Here is a 20,806-nt window from a genome sequence, read left to right on the forward strand (position 1 = left end):
GTACAAAAACCAAAAAGATTTTGAGGTTGTCACACTTCAATATATGAAAAAGGTAAATAATGCAACCCCACCCCCAAGGAAACAATTAGAAACCTCAAGTAGAAAAACAGAAAGTTCATGCCCCAAATGTTCAGCAAATTAAAACACGAGATAAACTATAGCAACTAATGGGGGCACCTGGGTGGCTCAGTCGGTTAAGCATCTGCTTTTGGCTCAGGTCATGATCCCAGGGTCCTGGGATCGAGCCCTGCGTCAGGCTCCCTACTCAGTGGAGAGTCTGCTTCTCCCTCTGCCTCTCCCCCCTCCCCGGGCTTGTTCTCTTTCTCTCTCTCTCTCAAATAAATAAAATCTTAAAAAAAGAAATTAAAAAAATAAAAGGAAGTGCAGTTGACCCTTGAACAACACAGGTTTAAACTGCATTGGTCCCACTTACATGCAGTTTTTTTTAAATATATATACAGTACAGTACTTTAAATGTATTTTCTCACCCTTAGATTTTCTTAACATTTTTTTCTCTTACTTTCTTTAAAAAAGTATAATATATAAAACACGTAATAAATAACATATGTGTTAATTGACTGTTTGTGTTATCAGTAAGGCTCCTGGTCAACAGCAGGCTATCAGTAATTGAGTTTTGGGAGAGTCTAAAGTTATATGCACATTTCCCACTGCACAGGGCAACAGCACTCTTAACACCCACATTCCTTTGAAGGTCAACTATACAACCCCAGCATACTACTTGGCCAGGTGATCCTCTGTGAAGTCTCAAATAATACTAACCGTTCACCGTGTTCAACTTTGAAAATCAATCCAGAAAAAAATCATGGAAGTAGTGACTGTGGACGAAGGACAGGGTGAAACTGACAGGCAACTTGACCAACTGGAGTAAAGTGCAGTGGGAGAGTCATTCCAGAAAGTGGAATTCTAAAGTCAAAGAGGGTTTGGTGGCAAAAAGAAGTAACAACCTCAACTCATAAACAGAAAGTTACAAGATGCTGAAAGTCTGTCGGATAAAAAACACAGACACAAATACACGACTTAAAGTTTCTAAAATAACCAAAGTAAAATTTATGTAACCGGAATGCTAGAATGAGGTATGTTTGGGGAGGAGCATAAAGCAAGCTAAACCACATATTTCATTCCAAAGATTCAATAGATTGTATCTAAGACTGACAAATTAAGAAACAAATGTTTAAATATATTTTCCAGAAATATGAATGTAATAAGATGAACTAAGCACAGAAACAGTTGAAAAAGGTTATCTCTAGAGAGTGAGACTGGAATGGAGAAGGAAGACAGGAGACTTGCTTCTCAGCCTACATTCCGCACTGTTGGACTTGTTAGCAATTCCATGTAGCATTACTTGGATAAAGATAAAAAATGAAAGCATAAGTTTTAAGTTTAACTTGTCCTTATTCTAGAAGATCTTTAAAAAAATAAAGTATTTCATACGCTGTCTTCTAGCATTCTTTATGTTTCAGCTATTTTTTTTAAATAATTTCCAGACATTCATACAAGTCACTAACATAGTACAGGGAGTTCACATATACCCCACAGCCAGATTCCCCTGATGTTAACAACTTAAATAACCAGAGCATGGTCATCAAAACCAGCTACTAGTATTTCAGCTACACTAGTAGCTAAACTCTACACCTTACTTGAATTTCACCCGTTTTCTTCCCTACTACCCTTTCTGTTCCAGAGTCCAGTCCAGCATCCCACACTGCACTCACTTGTGTCTCCTGCTACGCTTGACAGTTCCTTCATCTTTATTTTTCAAGACCTTGACAATTTTGTATAAAGTCTCTCCATTTCAGTTTGTCTGATATTTTCTCATGATCAGGTTCAGATGGTGCACTTTTTTCGGCAGAAGATCAAAGTAGTGATTTTGTGCTCTTCTTGGTGCATCATATTGGGGGTGTTGGAAGTCAATATATCTTGTTAGTGATGCTGCTAACCTCAGTCACTTGAATCAGGTAGCATCTTTCAGGTTTTCCAACTGTAAAGTTGGATGCATAATGAGATATTTTTGAATAAAATAAGGTAATGTGTAATATTTGCTTCAAAATAACGGAAGGGGAGGGGTTGGGTCTGAGTACAGATGAAACAAAATTGGCCAAGAGTGGATACTTGTTGTAGCTGAGTGATGGGCCCAGAGAGATTCATTTTACTCACCTATTTTTGTGTATCTTTACATTTTTCCATGACAAAAATTTTAAAACTTCGAACCCAAATTAAAATCTGTGCATACATTTATCAAAAGATAAAACAAATTTATTTACTTAGGAACCTTGGATTGGAAAACACTATTATGCTTGGATTTTCATTTCTTAATTTGAACGGTTTTTAAAGGTACCAGGGTAATCACCTCAGGAGCTTTCCAAATTCATGTAATGAAGTTTCTGCCACCAACATTTAAAACACAGGCGTTGTGCACCCTCTAGTGTGTTATTCTAGAATACAACTTCTATATCGGCAAACTCAATTTAAAAAGCCAAGTGTTTTCACAAAGGAAAAGAAACAGCCTTCTCTCTGGCCACTTTCTCCTTTTCCACTAGTCAATAAATTATCTGTTAATTACTTAGCCAAATACCAAAATCATTTCTATGCCAAAGATGATCAACTTTTTCCCGCTACTGTGTTGTTTTCTCAGAACACATGCTGAAGCCCATGGAAGAAAAGAGGACAGAGTCTGAAATCAGTCAAAGCATTTGTAAGCCATCTTCACAAACACTGGATGAAGGATGTTGAAACCATATTAGTTCCAATTTATAAGCATCTGGTTGTGTTCTACTTGTATATATGGTTCCATTTCTACATTTCAGAATCCTAACCCTCAGAAATCGTGCTCCACTTCAATCCAACAGATTTGTTTCAAATCACTTTATTTTCCTGATTTACCAAAAAATTCCAAGAGGAATGAACACTGAATTTATCTGCAAAACACGAGCAGGAAGCAGAGTATAACCAACGCAGGCTTTGGATCACACAGGCATGGCCTCTGTTTCCAGGTCTGCCTCAGCTTACTGATCCATAAAATAGGCAAACACCCTAGAGTTTCAGCTACAGCTTAGAAAAATATATGTAAATTATCAGAATTCAAACTGTAACTAACATCATATGATCCCAAGGTAATGTGCAACCAGGCAGTCAAACACACAATCGTTTTCAATAAGTCCTTTAAATGGTTCCCTTCAACGACAAACTTGAATCACACATAAAAATTCTAGATTTTTCCTTCAAACTTGGTTTTCTTAATATTGCTCCTTAATACTCCTTATAAGATAATGTTCATTCAGACAGTAAGATATTATACACTACTCAGAATCTCAGGAGTAACTTCTGACCTACAGTGTTCAGTGTATGTAATTTGCCTATATCTGGTGAAGGATTTTCTTCATGAATAAGTTGTTTGCTATTTCCTACGTCATCTGAAAAAGTGTTTTAAATACATGAAATATTCATTGCAAAAACGCTTAACTAGAAATGACAAAATCAGAATAAAAGCTATTTGTGGAAGGCACAATATACCAGGATATATGGTAAAAGACAAGAAGAAAATTAACTTCATTTGAAGTGCAGAAAATTTATATGGCAGAAAACCACTACCTTGCCTGGGAATTAAGTGAGGATTCCACAACTCTTGCCAAATCCAACTTAGTCTGAGCATCTGCTAGAGATTTTAAATACCTAAATACTTTAAAACCAGTCTACTTCTAAGAAGCAAGTATGATTAAGTCATTGATTTGTCCATTAAGTATTTTCTGAGTGCACTACATGTCAAGCACTCGTCTAGGTGTTAACAGAAAAAAACAAAACAAACAACAGGCACTTGCCCTCACAGTGCATATATTTTTGTTAGGGGAGGGAGGCAGGTAATAAGTTTATAAACAAGAAGATTATTGCAGATAAGGGTGCAAAGCTAGGGTACCAAGTGAGTGCTTGGGGCTGGGGCAGGTGCATTTCAGCTACAGAGGTCACAGTAGGCCCCTCAGAGAAGGGACATGTGAACTACCACCTGACGGGTAAGAGCTAATCATGCAGACATATGGGATAATACACACTTGTGAGCCACCATCCTTTATGAGCATCTCTATCAAAGCAGATTCTCTAGGCTTAGTCCTCCTTTCTTTTAAAGTCTTGTAGGCTCCTGGTTGCGGAGAACCTATTTTCCCCAAACTCCTGGCACTAGTGCCTACTTAAAGGTATAAGAATCGAAGAAAAATACTACTAACTTGAAATATTTTCCACCTTAGAAAAATTTATTTGCATATAAAGGGCAAAATGTACAGCTGACCACAGGGATTCAGATCATGGGCTCTCGAGTCCTTGGTTCCCTCCCTTACTGGATCTAAGACTTTGAGTGAACTACAAACTTAGTAAACCTCAGTTTCTACAAAGTAGGGATGTTTTAGGTTATTGGGAGGATTATATGCAGTATATGAAATACTGCATATGGGGGCATGTGGGTGGCTCAGTTGGTTAAGCATCTGCCTTCCGCTGAGATCAGGATCCCAGAGTTCTGGGATCAGTTCCCGCATCAGGCTCCCTGATCAGTGGAGAGCCTGCTTCTCCCTTTCCCTCTCCCCCTGCTTGTGCGCTCACTCTCTCTCTCTCAAATAAATAAAATCTTTTTTAAAAAAGGAAGAAAGAGAGAAAGGAAGGAAGGAAGGAAGGAAGGAAGGAAGGAAGGAAGGAAGGAAGGAAATGCATGTGAAGAACTTAGTACCACGAGTGGAACAGGGGAAGTAAGCTATTATTTCAATTGTGATTTATATATATTTTAAGATCTTATTTATTTATTTGACAGAGAGAGAGACACAGTGAGAGAGGGAACACAAGCAGGGGGAGTGGGAGAGGGAGAAGCAGGCTTCCCGCCGAGCAGGGAGCCCGATGTGGGGCTCAATCCCAGGACCCTGAGATCATGACCTAAGCCAAAGGCAGACGCTTAACGACTGAGCCACCCAGGTGCCCCAGTGATTTATATATATTTTTAAGGAAAGTGTCTACCTACATATTTCAACAGAGGTATTCTGAGATCTCAACTTAAAAATTGAAACTGTATAAAAAATAAGTAACTTTGAAGTAAACTCTTGTTTTCAGAATTACAATTCAGAATTACAAAGGGACCACCATGTGATTTTTTTTTTTTTAAGATTTTATTTATTTATCTGAGAGAGAATGGGAGACAGAGAGCATGAGAGGGGAAGGGTCAGATGGAGAAGCAGACCCCCCGCTGAGCAGGGAGCCGACGCGGGGCTCGATCCCGGGACTCCAGAATCATGACCTGAGCCGAAGGCAGTTGCTTAACCAACTGAGCCACCCAGGCACCCCCACCATGTGATTTTTAAAGAAGAGCTTCCACAGTGGTGCCCCAAAAAAACAAAGGTAGCAAAAAGAATAAGAACAGACATTACAGTTTACAGAACAGAATTAAATCTCCAAAAATTGTGGTCCAGACAAGTGTTCTGGACCTTCTGGACCTTCTGTGGTCCTTCAGAGGGTACCCAAGTATGGGATGAAGTGGGAGGTGTATGAAATGGTTTCCTTTCTGAAGAAATGGAACTTGAGCTAGAAAAACGTGAGAGGCCAGAATACAGCAGACACTGTAGGGCGATTCAGTAACAGCAGTCCCAACCCCGTTTGCCTGGCTTCACCTCCTACACAGAAAAGTTCCATACACACTTAACTTCCCACTCCCCATTCAACTCAGGAAGGCACTAAGACACCTGGTCCCAGAAAGCTTTTGTTTTCCAAGTACACAAAATGACAGGCTAGTACTGCCTCCAGCCCTTCCCCATTCTTCATGCTTAGAAGGGGGCCATGATGCCTAAAATGGAGCAGCCATTTTGTGACCATGAGTAAATCAGCCAGAGTATTAAGGTCAACCAAGTAGAATGAAAGGGCCTGTTTCCTGTATGCTCTCATTTAACCAGTATACCAGCCTCAGACTTAACTGACTACATATTTCTTGTTATAGAGGGAGGGGAAAAAAACCCTTATGTGCTACAGCCAATGTAGTCAGATTTTCTGTTATTTGTAGCCTAAATGCAATCTACACTGACATACAAAGATGAAGAGGATATTTCCTCTTCAAACATAGGATGAAAAACACAAACAACAAAGACAGAGGTCCTTCAACATAATGGCTTATGATATTAACAATTAAAATGAAAAATTAAGAGATCATTTCCACCTTTAACCAGTAGCTTTCTTATGTGCGTACATGGAAGAGTCAGGATACTGCACTTACATCCCAGTAAGCCCTATACACAGGAACTGGTATCCCTTCAGGACAGCATGGCCACCGTGCAACAATGGAAACAGGCAGCATTTTCCAAACTGCACAAAGGAAATGTGTCCAAAGAATGAGAAAAGTAAATAGCAGCTGGTTTCTTGTAAACAAAATATGAGAAAATATGCACTGAAGGGCTAGAGTAATTTTTCTATATTAAGATAATTCTACTAAATTGTTCTTTCTGAAAATGTTTGTTTATTTAAGATATGATGAAAAACTGCAGGCTAAAATCCTTATTTGAGGAGTAATAATTTAAGGTTCTCAAAGAATGAATCATCACTCATTCTTCATAGGACATCTCTACAGTATAAAGTTATAATAATGTAAATGCAATTAAGGAACTCATTTTTATAAACCTCTGTGATTAAAGGGGGTATTTTCATTTTCATTTGTTTAATATTCCCATTAATAAGAATGTCCCGTTACACATTTACTGAAAGCCTGGACAATAAAACAGTGGAAAAATTCCAAAAGCAAACATTTTTTTTCTTTTCCCATGAAGCTAACATTATGGAATTTTAACAGATGTTCTGTTTGGTCATAGTTAATAAAATGAATTATGTAGGATTAAAACAGGGTTCAATATGTTTGCATTCGATTTTAAGGGAAAAACAATTTCACATTCAAAGTTTGGAAAGATTTATAATCACCTTTTTCCTTTTCAGTGGAATTACTCAGATGTGGAAAATAAGTAAATTATTACAGCAATTAATATTTTTCTGATGAAACCAGTCTTATAAAAACTATTTTTTTCAAGGTTTAAGAAGAATGAAATCTTAGAAAACTATATACTCTTTGGCATTTTGTCAACTATCTAAAGTAAAGGTCTTATAATGGAGTGTATCGAAAGGCTGAGCCACCACCCTGCCTAATTCCCAGTCCCTCTAGAACAGCCTCAGCATTCTAAAGTGGTCAAGATGTCCAGCAGCATCTGAGTAAAAATTAATCAGACTTAAAGGAATGGAAAAACCAACAAATATTTACTGAGTGCTAATTTTTTGGAAGGCATTATGCTACAGCCTGTGCATGCTACAGAGAGGCAAAAATCCAATAGCCCTTTCCAAGGCAAATTCATATGGCGTCTGACTACACAAGGCCCAACAGAACTGAAAGGTAAGGACAAACCACAAGAGAAAGAAGGAAATCAAAGAAAACAATTTCATATAAACATACGCAGAGATAGATACACAGCAGTGACACCAGGAGAAAAACATCCTTTCTTATCAGATAGCACCGTTTGTTTTTCTCTTTTTACTATAATGAAAGCAGACACAGGCTGAAGGACCTTAAATAAGTAACAGAAGTTCTAGCTACAGTTGCTTCAAAACATCTTTCCATGGAAAACATTCAAGTGTTGCAATCTCAGTAAGAAAGCCTTCCTCTAAATGGATAATCTTACTTGGGAAATAAATTCCAGTAAATTATCAATGTGACCCAAAAGAGAATAATCAAAGAACTTTTCCAACATATTTACATTAGTAATTTTAACCAACTGAAACACCAATTAGGGCAACTTTACATTATTATAACCATTATGTTGTTTTTCCTACAGAAGTAGCCAATGAATATAAAATCAGCTGCAGGTTGCAATTTGTTAACTGAACACAAAATTCCCCTCTACAAGACATTTGGATAAAACGCTCTCCAATTGTAGCTGAGAAGCTTTACACGTAATACCAATAGCTGGCCTCTAACTGAAACACAATTGTTACTCATCATCATGAAATGGCATTCGGATGTTTAAATACAGACTGATCAAGGTCGTATGGCTGTTCAAGGACCTCATAACCTAGAGTCTGGTTTCTTCATCTGAGTCCCCTGGCAAATCATATTGCTCTAATATTCTTTCGTAAGACTGCTGGGAGATTTCAGTGAGAACAGTCTATGCACAGTTTCTAGCGCAGATGGGCAAACTTGGGCTCAGAGAGGTTAAGCAACTTGCCAAGAGCAGACAGCTGGTCCAGGGCAGAGGTGCATTTCACACTTAGGTGTTATTCCCTGTCAAAAGCCCTTCCGGTTACTAAGCATACAAAACGCATCCCATGTGACAGGCTCTGTAGAAAGCCCTTCACAGGGATCGCTCCATCTCATTCTCACGAGGACTCTAACATAATTCAAACAATCAGTTCACAGTTAAGGAAATAAAACAGTTCTTGGATCTATATCCATATGCCCAGGCTCAGATTTAAAACTAGAGTGAGATTAGTTTTCACCTCTCAGATTGCTGGTACCGTTGGTAAGGCAGAGGGGAAGAGCTCCTACATCGCTAGCACAAGTGTCGACTAGTATTTCCCTGCAGGGCAATGTGGCCATGACATCGAAATTATGAATGCCATACACGTTAGCCAAGCAATCTCACTTTGGGTATTTAACCTGCAAACATCCTCACCGTGTACAAAATGACGTAAGAATGGTAACACACACTGCAGCATGTGTGCAATGCCCACCAAGGAACTGGTTAAATAACCAATGGCTCGTGTACACAATGGAGTACTCTGCAATCATAAAAATGAGAGGGTGATCTTTATGAAGTGATAAAAAAAAAAATCGCCTCCAAGATATTTTGGCTACAGAAACAAACACATGGCAGAACACCTAAGACAGGGTGTCTCTGGTAAGACACACGTGAGATTTATACAGTATCAAGAGTCTGAGGGGCAAAGACACCGAGGGGCAGACAACAGAGCTGGAGTAGACGCTGAAGGGCACTCCCAAGGCTTGATTCCTAGAGGTCCTCATTTCCAGCCAGCGCATCAGGGGGATAAGATAGACAAGAAGGGTAACCACACTGGAAAAGCTGCCCTGTCTACCTGCGAGTGAACTTTTCAATCAGTGGTGATTTGGGGGGGCCCTACAGGGACAGACCCAGGGCTTCGATGAACTTACAGAACAGGCTGAGTGACGTGTTTGGCCTGCTTGATTCTGACTGCATGTGTCACAGAGTTTGAGGGGAGACCTGCTTTCATTGAAGCCTGGGAGCAAAGCTGTGGGGAGAGGGGGGAGATCATCCTCACCCATCTCATCTCTCTGTAGTGGCTGCTCTCATCTACCAAAGAGAAGCCGGGAGTCATTCATGATCACGATGGCAACATCCTGCCACTGAGGCAGCTCCAACCACCTTCTTACCATCAGATTTACACAGACAAGAGTCAAACACCAGTAATTCAGCCTCCAAATTCCAGGGGACACATGCCAGGCTCTTCCAAGGCCTTCTCCCACGTGCTGGACTCCAGTCCCCTGGCAGGCATCCAGCTACAGGGAGAGGCTCGACCTCTCCTCTGGGCAAACACCTCACCTGGTTGAGTGCCTCCCTGCAGCATCCTCACTTGGCCTGATGTAGAGAGAAATCCCTCTTGCCTCTTCTGAGGGGATGAAAACTCCAAAGCTGCTGAGCTAAGCAAGGTACACAGATGCTTTTACACCCTGTGCCTTCGCTCATGATGTTACATCTGCCTGTCTCCTTGATTATTTCTAACTGCCACTCCTTCAGAGTTAAGTCAACATTTCGTTTATATTAATGAAACAGATACTGAGTACCATTCAAGCACTGCTTCCTCCACCATCTCAGCCACATTTTGTTCCTACATATCACTATGGCACTGTGAAGTGTCTACTCCTAGTCGTTTTCCCACAAGAATGTGAATCCTTGAGGGCAGAAACGTTCTGCATGGTGCCCAACACACAGTAGGTGCTCTTAAAATGACTGCTAAGTAGAATCTGTGGATAAAGCGTATTTGCCGAGCTTAACTTATCCCTACTTCTTTTGAAACATCTTGCCTTTCTCGGCTTTCTTCCTCTTTAGAAGTCCTTCTAATTCACATACAAGATCATGAGGCTGCTCTCCAGAGAACTTCCAGGACAATGAATGCTCTGAAATCAGTCTAGCTAGGGAAGCAGCTGCGGTTTTGCTCCCTATTTCCATCTTACTACAATAACACCACTCCAGCTCAGGGTTTGGCTGCATTTAATTTATCCAAGATCATGAGACAAACGAATACTGAATGGCTGAGGTATAGAGTATAATCTGTTGACCTTGCTTACACTCCATCTAAAATTCACAGTAACTACAATAATTGAAGCAAACATAAGGGATAAGCACACTATCTCCACAAACATCAAATGCAGTAAAAAACATGTGACGGCATTCACAAAATCTAAAGAATACACATAATCTATCTTATAATGCATGGATTCAAACTTCAATCTCATTCTAATGGGCTACCGCTAGGGAGATAAAACCTGTTTTAAAGAAAAAATTGTACACAGAATAACCATATAAGTTTCCTGGTGATTCTCACTAAGGCTTCAATGTATTTTCTTATTGAAACAATCAAAGAAGCTCTTGGCAAAAAGATTTGATATTGGTGTCAGAATAACGTAAGAATTGAAACTATTTATAATGTAAAAATTTTGTTTAAAGCAGATATATCACTTCTTATTTTTCTCATTTTGAAAAGAAGCTATGTTTCATTCAGTGATAATTCTTCTCTCGTTCTATCAGAGAATCTGTACAAAAGCAATATTTCAACTAAAATCAGTTCTGAAGGATCTTTTATGAATACACATAATGCAGAAGACCCCAATTAAATTTCCAACAAAGCACTGCCATTTTCAGTAAACAAAGTCATCTCAGTAGGGTCACACTACTTGCAAAAACTGCAGCCTAGAAATTAATTACTAGTGTGACATATGTCAAAACAAATTTTTAAAAGAATAGAATGCAGTTGTAACCATGTGTTTTATCTGTTTGTATGCAAACCCAGTAATGCCTGGCATGTAAATATATTCATTTATTCAGGATCTCTCAGAAAAACAAAAAAGGTTCAGTGCCCCCTGGTTTGCTGTACCCCGGTGAAATCTGAGTAAATCACACATGTTTAGTGAATCAGAAAATAAGTACAGAATGAAGATATAGTGTGGGTGATATTTTTGAAAGACAGAAGTCACCGTCACAAAAATAAACTAATTTTGAAACATTCAGTTTTCCTTCAAAGGAAGTTTTTCAAAGATCTACATCAACTATACCACACTACACTAAAGGCTGTTACCTTGTGGAAATCAAAGCTTTAAATAACATGTAACAGTGCTGGTGTTTCATAAAAAAGATTGTAGCATATAGTAAAAAACAAAACACACAAAAACTACCTGGGAATAAAACTAGGGATTTCAAACAATTTCAATGTTCTGCTAATCATAGCAGTATTTATTTAAATTAAAAACATTTCAATGTTCTGCTAATCATAGCAGTATTTATTTAAATTAAAAACATTTTTATAAATGCAAATATTTTAGCACCCAGGGAACTCCAAGTAGAAAAAAGCATACAGAGCAAAGGTATGCAGATTCCCATTTGTATTTTCTTTAATAGGAAACTATGTGCCAATCCTTTTCACAACATATACATATGTATACATATATATGTGTATATATCAAATCATCATCACACTGTACATTTTAAATACCTTACAAGTTTAGTTGTCAATTATATCTCAATAAAGCTGAAAAAAAAATCCTAGGAGTTAAACTCTTAAAAAAAAAAAAAAAAAAGAAAACTATATCCCGAACCAGACAAAGACTGTCATAAATCTTGCATAAATCAACTTCTGAACTTCAAAATATTGTCCTCTATGTGAGGGGAAAAAGTAAAACATACTTCCGACAGGAAGATACTGACATCACTTTGCTTTTTCAACAGCAAAAGAAATGTACTGAATCCCCAACTTTCAGAGTTAGAGGTCACAAGACGTGAAGTGGCTGCTGGGGGCACCCTGCGTGGGCCATCTGCAGGGCCAGCACCCCAGTCCCAACTGAATGCCCCAGCTCATTGTACCTTGTTATCAGGAAGACAAGAGTTGACTGTACGATACAGACTTTTGAGACACTTGTTTCTTCAAGTGCTTCTTTCATTACTAAGTTTTCATTAATTCTGTGTATTCTGGTAATTAACTTGGTATCTTACCCTTAGTAGTTGTTTCTTACTATTTCGGCCAAAGCAGACATTCAGCCACCCTAGCAACAACCACACCACAGGATGGGTGCCATTCTGACCAGGGAGACTGCTCTTTCAGCAAACCCATTCTACCCATTCGTTAGATCTAAGAACCAGGATAAGACTAAACAGTGTTCAAAAAGTGATCACAAATTCTCTTTTTAATTTTTTAAAGCAGATTCTCTGAATAACTTTATTCGTATCATTCTTTTGCACTTCAATACTGGAAATTAAGTGAGTTACCTCTCTTAAAACTGTGCTTTTGTAGCCTCGATACAATCCTTGGATGCCCTGAAACAAACAAAAGGCCAAGAGCTCAGAAAGTTAGAATAGCAGAGAGTTCTGAATGACATTCTGAAAAAGGCAGATCTACCTTTTCTGAAGTCGGAGTTTTAAAACAGTCACAATGACCACAGTTCCGTAGGAGGTTAAAGGTTATAAACTCAAGTATAAAAGGCTCAGGTCAGCTCCCTTTAACATGGGAACATCTCTAAAATAATCAAACAGACTATTTCAGTTGTTTTCAACATTTCTGCTCCTGAAAAATCATACTTGAGATACTTTAAAAATATTTCCAAAAGCAAAAGCACACAAAATGCCAATCATCCTTTCATATACAAACAGAATTGTATTTCATAGTTTCAATCAGAAGACATCAGCAATTAGTCTCTCCACAGTGATAAATACCTCTGGACAAGCCTTGACTTAATTAACTGTCCACATGACTCACAACAGGGTCGCTCTACTGGATTGATCTCATGATCCTATGATTAAATACTCAGTAACTCCTCACCTAAGTGACAAAGGGACCATTAAGAAGAATAACTTTTTTCTTTTTTTTTAAAGATTTTTATTTATTTAACAGAGATAGCACAAGTAGGCAGAGCGGCAGACAGAGGGAGAGGGAGAAGCAGGCTCTCCACCGAGCAGGGAGCCCGATGCAGGGCTCGATCTCAGGACCCTGGGATCATGACCTGAGCCGAAGGCAGCCGCTTAACCGACTGAGCTACCCAGGTGCCCCAAGAATAACGTTTCTAAAACCTAGACTCAATGAAAATTTCCACGTGACTGATTACTGTTAAAAAAAAAAAAAAAAAGGCTTCTGGGGTGCCTGGGTGGCTCAGATGGTTAAGCGTCTGCCTTCAGCTCAGGTCATGATTCCAGGGTCCTGGGATCGAGCCCCACATCAGGTTCCTGGCTCAGCGGGGAGCCTGCTTCTCCCTCTCCCTCTGCCTCCCCGCAACCCCCGCTCAGGCTCTCTCTCTGTGTCTCAAATAAATAAATAAAATCTTTAAAAAAAAAAAAAAAGGCTTCTGTAAAAAATACAAAGAAAAGCAGCTCAATGGTCCCTAGTAATAGGGCCAGCAAGACTGACTTCTGACCCATAATGTAACATTAACAAGTAAAAAAGGAATTTTAATATAAACATTATGATGCTAGTCACTATGTCCATTACTATACTTCTCTTCCATGGGTCCTCAAGTTCTGTAGTAACATTTTAATATGATATCTTAATTCACATTTTTACGATTTATTCCATGCCTGATTCTGAAACTACTACAGGACAATTACAATGTAGGACATGTACACAGTAGTGATACTTGGTATGTACTGTTTAGAAATTTGGGGGGGAAAATTAAAATTAAAATTCAAAAACAAAGAAAAGGCAAAGATAATCTTAGTATTAAAAAGGTACTGTGAGGGCGCCTGGGTGGCTCAGTTGGTTGGGCGACTGCCTTCGGCTCAGGTCATGATCCTGGAGTCCCTGGATCGAGTCCCGCATCGGGCTCCCTGCTCGGCAGGGAGTCTGCTTCTCCCTCTGGCCCTCCTCCCTCTCATGCTCTCTATATCTCATTCTCTCTGTCTCAAATAAATAAATAAAATCTTTAAAAAAAAAAAAAAAAAGGTACTGTGATTGGGCATTAAATTTAGCTTTACGGTCTCTTCTAAGACTCCTGGGATAAGAATCACAATGTTCATAAAAGCTACTATAAAATCTTTCTCAATAAAGAAAAAAAGTTTAAAAACACATCTCACCTCTGTATATAAGATGTTAGAGAAAATCTGAAATGTTCTCGAAGAGGCAGATACCTGTGCCCTCTGCTTAACCACTTCAGAAGGAACTCGAATCAGGCAGGCAACCTAAAATACATAATTTAATTACATCCTAAAAAAAGAAGTAACTGCTACGAAAATTGAAATTCTTTTCATAAGCAAAAAACTATAGTTAAAAAGGGATAATGTACAGGCTCAGCGCAAGATGTCAAAAGGTATTTTTTCAGCTTAAAAACTTTAGACCCTTAATGGACATGCATTATTTTGTCAGCCCAGAACCTACCCTCCCTTGTCCTGTACTGATCCTTTTGCATGTTGTGCTAAGCCCATCTCTCTGTAAGCCCCTCAAATGGCAAGAAACACATTTACTTATTCTGAATCCCCAACACCTAGAACTGCATCACCTAGTGATCACATGAAAATAGGTTGAGGGCGCCTGGGTGGCTCAGTTGGTTAAGCGACTGCCTTCGGCTCAGGTCATGATCCTGGAGTCCCTGGATCGAGTCCCGCATCGGGCTCCCTGCTCGGCAGGGAACCCGCTTCTCCCTCTGACCCTCCTCCCTCTCGTGCTCTCTGTCTCTCATTCTCTCTGTCTCAAATAAATAAATAAAATATTAAAAAAAAAAAAAAAAGAAAATAGGTTGAAAGAATGAACCAAAGGGGCTTTTGCTTTACTGTCAATAATGCACACATCAATAGAGGCAAGACCGCTCATCAGCTGGTTATAACTCATTTTCTACTTCACCACCAACCCCAGCCTCAAGAGGCTCCCAACCCCAGCACCCCAGACCACCGCCATGAAACAACTGAGGAGAAACTCCAGGTACTCTTGGGCCCTGCTCCAGCATTCAAGTTGACTTAGGTCCTGACTGGTCCATATTCACACCTGAGTGGTCAACAACCAATATTCCAGAAATTTTTTTAAAAAGATTTACCTACTTATTTAAGAGAGAGCGAGCAAGGGGAGGGGCAGAGGGAGATAGAATCCCAAGCAGAATGCAGAGCCCAATGCAGGGCTCGATCCCACAACCCTGAGACCATGACCCGAGCTAAAATCAAGAGTCGGCTGCTTAACCAACTGAGCCACTCAGGTGCCCCTCCAGAATTTTTAAAATATTTTTTATCTTTGTACTTAACATTAGATTACCTATATAAATAGTTACATAGACTTGAAAAAACAAAGTGGGATTTTATTTTTTCTGCCTACCAGCATTTCTAAATTCTCTAAAACCAATAGGTATTACCTACTTGGTAAGTTTCTTTAACATAATATCAAAGGGTAAATATATCTGCTATGGACCAAAGATTTTAATTGAGGAAGAATACAAAATGAAAGGGCTAACTTAAAATATGCTTTTCAGGGTAGCTCAGTAGGTTGAGCATCTGCCTTCAGCTCAGGTCATGAACTCAGGGTCCTGGGATGGAGCCCCACATGGGGCTCTTTGCTCAGTGGGGAGTCCACTTCTCCCTCTCCCTCTGACCCTCCCCCAACTTGTGTTCTCCCTCTCCTTCTAATAAATAAAATCTTTAAAAATAATAAAATAAAATATGCTTTTCAAAGCAATCCCACTTATTAGCCTTGACAAATACTTGTTTTTAATTTAGACATAATCACACACACAAAAAAATAGATTAAACACCTTACCACCAAGGCCTAAAACTGGGTATAAATCATGTTACTCTTGATAAGTGTGTAAGCTTTTAAATCCATACTTATAAACCAGACATAAAACAAAGTTCATTGAAACTTCCATGAACCTAAAAGGAGAGCTCCCAGCATCTAAAACTCATTAAAGAAATGAAAATAAATAAATAAAAAAGGAAAGAGAAAAGAAAGAAAAGTTTCACTAACTCCTTGTATTTTTCAATTCAAGAGGTGAAGAGTGAAGTACGACCCCAATATGTCAAGAAAATAGGAATTGTCTACTCGTGTGGCTTGGCATAAATATTTATGGAACTTCATGCTTCATAACCCTTCATGTTCTTACATTACATTTTTATTTCTTAAAAATACAGAAGCAAAACAAGAACTTTGCAAAGGTTCTGGGATGAAAAGCAATCTCGCTAACTGAAGAGGTACAAAGCAGCTAGCACGGCCTCCTGACTTGCGCGGCATGGCCATTTCGGCAGCAGAGAGAGGCCACTGTCTACTTCCTCCAGTAACTCCGCCGCCTTCGATTCGGTTTTCTATTAACTCTGATCTTTCTTGGATTTGAATTTGAGCCACAACAGGGTATTTCACCGCACAAGAACAAAAACACGTTACAGGACTGTGATTCCAGGAAAGGAAATAATGTCATCTGTGGGTCTCTTGGTAAATCCATTCTTTAGAGCATTCTTTCCTCACAAATCTAGGGTTCAGTACGAATCCATGACACAGGAATGGTGGCATTTTCATTAAACCCAAGAGTGTTTTGTATGTCAAAGGTCTATCAAAAGACAAAATGACTAAGGTTTTACATAAAGAAAATACATGTTCCTCTCTTTTACCAACATTAAAATACAATACTGGCTTCATTAGAATTAAACATACCAAAAACATGATAAGCTTTAGATTAAAAACTGATTATAATAGGGTGCCTGGGTGGCTCAGTCGTTTAGCATCTGCCTTCAGCTCAGGTCATGATCCCAGGGTTCTGGGATCGAGCCCCGCATTGGGCTCTCTGCTCCGCGGGAAGCCTGCTTCTCCCTTTCCCACTCCCCCTACTTGTGTTCCCTCTCTCACTGTGTCCCTCTCTGTCAAATAAATAAATAAAATCTTTTTAAAAAAATTGATTATAATGAAGCTGCTATCAAGATTTTTTCTTTGACATAAATAAACACTTACCTGGCAAGTTTTTTAATTTATTTTTGCAATGGAGAGCTGAATGTCTTTTAGTATTTATTAAACGCCAAGATGCAGAACTATAGGTCATAAGACTAAGTGTGTGAAAAGGGGAAAAACTACAGTGAACTTCGGCCTCCCATTTGGTAAAAGGAATGACGGCATGGGGCGCCTGGGTGGCTGAATCGTTAAGCGTCTGCCTTCGGCTCAGGTCATGATCCCAGGGTCCTGGGATCGAGTCCCACATCGGGCTCCCTGCTCAGCGGGAAGCCTGCTTCTCCCTCTCCCACTCCCCTTGCTTGTGTTCCCTCTCTCGCTGTGTCTCTCTCTGTCAAATAAATAAATCTTTAAAAAAATAAAAATAAAAAAGGAATGACGGCAAAGGAGACAGAGGGAGAGAGATGCTTGCTGCTAAATCTCCGGACCTTTCATTGCCACAGCCACCTTCCACAACTCCATACCTCACTGCCAGCTAGTCACAGTATCACTTTTTTTTTTTTTTAAGATTTTATTCATTTGAGAGAGAGAGAGAGAGAACACACAGCAGGGGGAGGGGCAGAAGGAGATGGAGAATCAGGCTCCCCACTAAGCAGGGAGCCCAACGTGGGGCTCGATCCCAGGACCCTGGGATCACGACCTGAGCTGAAGGCAGATGCTTACCCGACTGAGCCACCCAGGCGCCCCTGTCCTCTCACTCCTGAAATGCTCTTCAAGGTTACTGGGCATCACCGATAGTGCCTTCCATTAACATTACATCCTTTCCCCAACTACGCCAGCACAGCTCACAATAACTTACCTGATTTTTATTTTTCTCCGGGAAACCTAATCAACAGCCTGTAAATATGCCTCTGATATTAGAAGCCAATTGTCAGCATGTTTAAATACATACAGATCTGAGACAGTAGTTATTAAAGGTCAGAGCACTACTTGGCTTAGGAAGGAAGGGTGAAACCCATATCTTTTGATTATCATCTCCAGAATTATTTCTCATCAAAGACCGTATTTATATACTATAATAAACTTAAATAATAATAATAAACTTAAATTTTCAAAGTTTAGTATCAGCTAATTCTTCAAGTTTAGACTGGCAAATCTATAGTAAGTTCAGCGGAGAAACCTAAATAAGGTGAATATAGCCAAAATTTAATCACAAAGCAAAGGCTGCTTTTGACTTGGCAGAGTAAACTCCAATGTGGCAAATTAATATGAGGGAGAGAAACCTCATGACGCTCTGAAAATTTTTGAAATGCGTAATTTACTTACTTGCATTTTATTTTACATTCTTTGTGTAGTTCTCAAAATTCTGGGAAGCAGGTTTCCAAATTAATATATAGGGTATATCTTTCTGTAATACCATCATTTAGAATCAAAACCCCTATAACTGAACAGTTCATCTGTGTGTCAATTCTGCCATCTCCTGGTTACAAATGGAATCACAGCTGGTGATAAAATAATCCTAACAGCATTTCTAACTCCTAATTTACCATCCTTAGGCTTTAAATTTTATCCGTGGATAAGGGGACATAAGTTCATCATACCTGTCTCACTTTTAAGACTCTCTCCACTTACATAAATAGCCAATAGGCATTAGAAAAAAATTTTTTTAATTTTTGTAGCTATTAGTCTTCTCTTGTCTGATAAAACTACTGTCCTTGATCTAGACTCCGGACAAAAGTTAATAGTCTTCTCAACAAAAATAATTACATCATCTTTTAGGCTTTGTTTCTGAAGGTTGTTCATACCATTTTACACAAGGCTTACGCCTTAAATGGCTTTTTCACTTTTGTTCCTTTCCGTAACAGAAATGAGCCATGACTTCACAGGAGGTGACAAAGGCCCCATGGACAGATGCACAGATTGCAACCAACATAAAACCTGACAGTGGAGGAGACTGGCATTTAATGCTAACTGTATTAGTTTCCTATTGCTGTTCTGACAAATTACCACACATTCAGAGGCTTAAAATAACACAAATTTACTCTCACAATTGTGGAGGTCAGAATTCCAAAATAGGTCCTACTAAGCTGAAATCCAACTAGTCAGCCAGGTGGTGCTCTTTCTGGAGGCTCTGAAGGAGCATCTATTCCCTCTATCTGCATTCTGTGGTTTGTGGTCCCTTTCTCCCTTTTCAAGACAGAGCACAGCATCTTAAAACCTCTCTCCCCGACACTCCGGCATTCCTCTTATAAGGACGTTTATAATTATACTGGGCTCACCTAGATAATCCAGGAAAATCTTCCCATCTCAAGATCCCTAACTTTATCTGATCTGCAAAGTCCTTTTTGCCATGCTAGGTAACATATTCACAGGTTTTAGGGTCTAGGACATCTTTAGGGGAACATGATTTTGTCTACCATAATAACCAACAGCACATTTTAGAACTCTGACCTTTTCTTATTTTAAGAAACCCGCAACGGGGCACCTGGCTGGCTGGGTCAGTGCAGCACACAACTCTTGATCTTGGGGGTGTCAGTTTGAGCTGCATGTTGGGTGTAAAGATTATTTAATAAAATCTTTTAAAAATAAAAGAAAAACCCTACAGTGATCAGAGTTCACAATATTACCCAAGTAATACACATCTCGTCTCTAGTTTTGCACCACTTCTGCCATTTTTAAAATATTTCATTAAAAGTAGAAGATGAAGGTGCTCCTGGAAGTACGCAGAGAAGTATCTAACTCTTCATTCTACAGTGGTGTTTTACTGTCCACAGCAGCTGGGAAACCTTCAACAAGTCACTGAAATTCTTTGAATTTCAATTTCTTCATCTTCTGAACTGATTCCCTCCCACAACTATAAAACTTTACAACTGTGCCAAATATGGCACTTTGTGTGGCATGGACTGGAACCAACGTTTACTGGACCCTTCACAGATCAGATGCTAGGCTACACACTTTGTAAGTAATGTGTCACTTCATCCTTAGAACTGTGAGTGGGGTAGCATTAACCCTGTTTTTTAAGATAAAGAAAATAGCAGCTCAGGGAGGCTAAGTAAATGGCCTACCGACACACAGTAAATAGGCTATGTGACAAGTCAGAGTTCCAACCCTGATCTGTGTTACTTGCCAGCTCTATGATCCATATACGGCCCCCTTATAGAAGTCCTCAATATATTCCCTAGTTATATAATAAAAGTATTCAATTTCCAGTGTTAGACATAGAACAGGCATTCAAATATTGAAGAGTATACAATTACAAGTCAAAGCCATTTTTTTTTTTTAATACTTTATTTATTTGACAGAGGGAGACACAGAGCGAGAGGGAACACAAGCAGGGGGAGCGGGAGAGGGAGAAGCAGGCTTCCCGCCGAGCAGGGAGCCCGATGCGGGGCTCGATCCCAGGACCCTGGGATCATGACCTGAGCTGAAGCCAGAAGTTTAACCAGCTGAGCCACCCAGGCGCCCCAAAGCCATTTTCTAATAGTGGCATTTAATTTCTTATGTCACCAAGAACCCTAATCTTAACAAAAAAGTATCTGAAAAAGTAAAGGTTTGTCACTGACAAAGTGCAGGCTTGTACAGAAGTGGCCAATCCTACCTTTACTAGTTTGGTCCTTGGAGAGAAGTATTTGGTTTTTCCATTTACAATATAATGGCAATAACTGACCGGAACAATTTCAACTTCATCATCTTCCATGAAAAT

At 39.4% G+C, this 20,806-nt stretch overlaps 1 protein-coding gene across 8 annotated transcripts in view; it reads right to left on the reverse strand.

Moving 5' to 3' along the window:
- SLC25A26 (solute carrier family 25 member 26) overlaps positions 1-20,806 on the reverse strand; it is a 135,125-nt gene that overhangs the window by 85,066 nt on the left and 29,253 nt on the right. For 6 of the 8 annotated variants that reach the window (XR_010412230.1, XM_045862008.3, XM_064594004.1 and 3 more), the window contains exons 5-6: positions 14,325-14,429; positions 12,531-12,578 (exon numbers count right to left, since the gene is read on the reverse strand). The exons of the other annotated variants lie outside the window; for them this stretch is intronic. Coding sequence is in view for 5 of the 6 variants with exons in the window: in XM_045862008.3 (XP_045717964.1) it covers positions 12,531-12,578; positions 14,325-14,429 (153 nt within the window). In the remaining variant the exon portion in view is untranslated. The remainder of the gene's footprint in view (positions 1-12,530; positions 12,579-14,324; positions 14,430-20,806) is intronic. 8 annotated transcript variants of the gene reach the window in all.

The sequence above is a fragment of the Mirounga angustirostris genome, unplaced genomic scaffold, assembly GCF_029215605.1.
Source record: "Mirounga angustirostris isolate CCGP_5_RB_7025 unplaced genomic scaffold, mMirAng1.0.hap1 SCAF_1, whole genome shotgun sequence".
NCBI classification, from domain to species: domain Eukaryota; kingdom Metazoa; phylum Chordata; class Mammalia; order Carnivora; family Phocidae; genus Mirounga; species Mirounga angustirostris.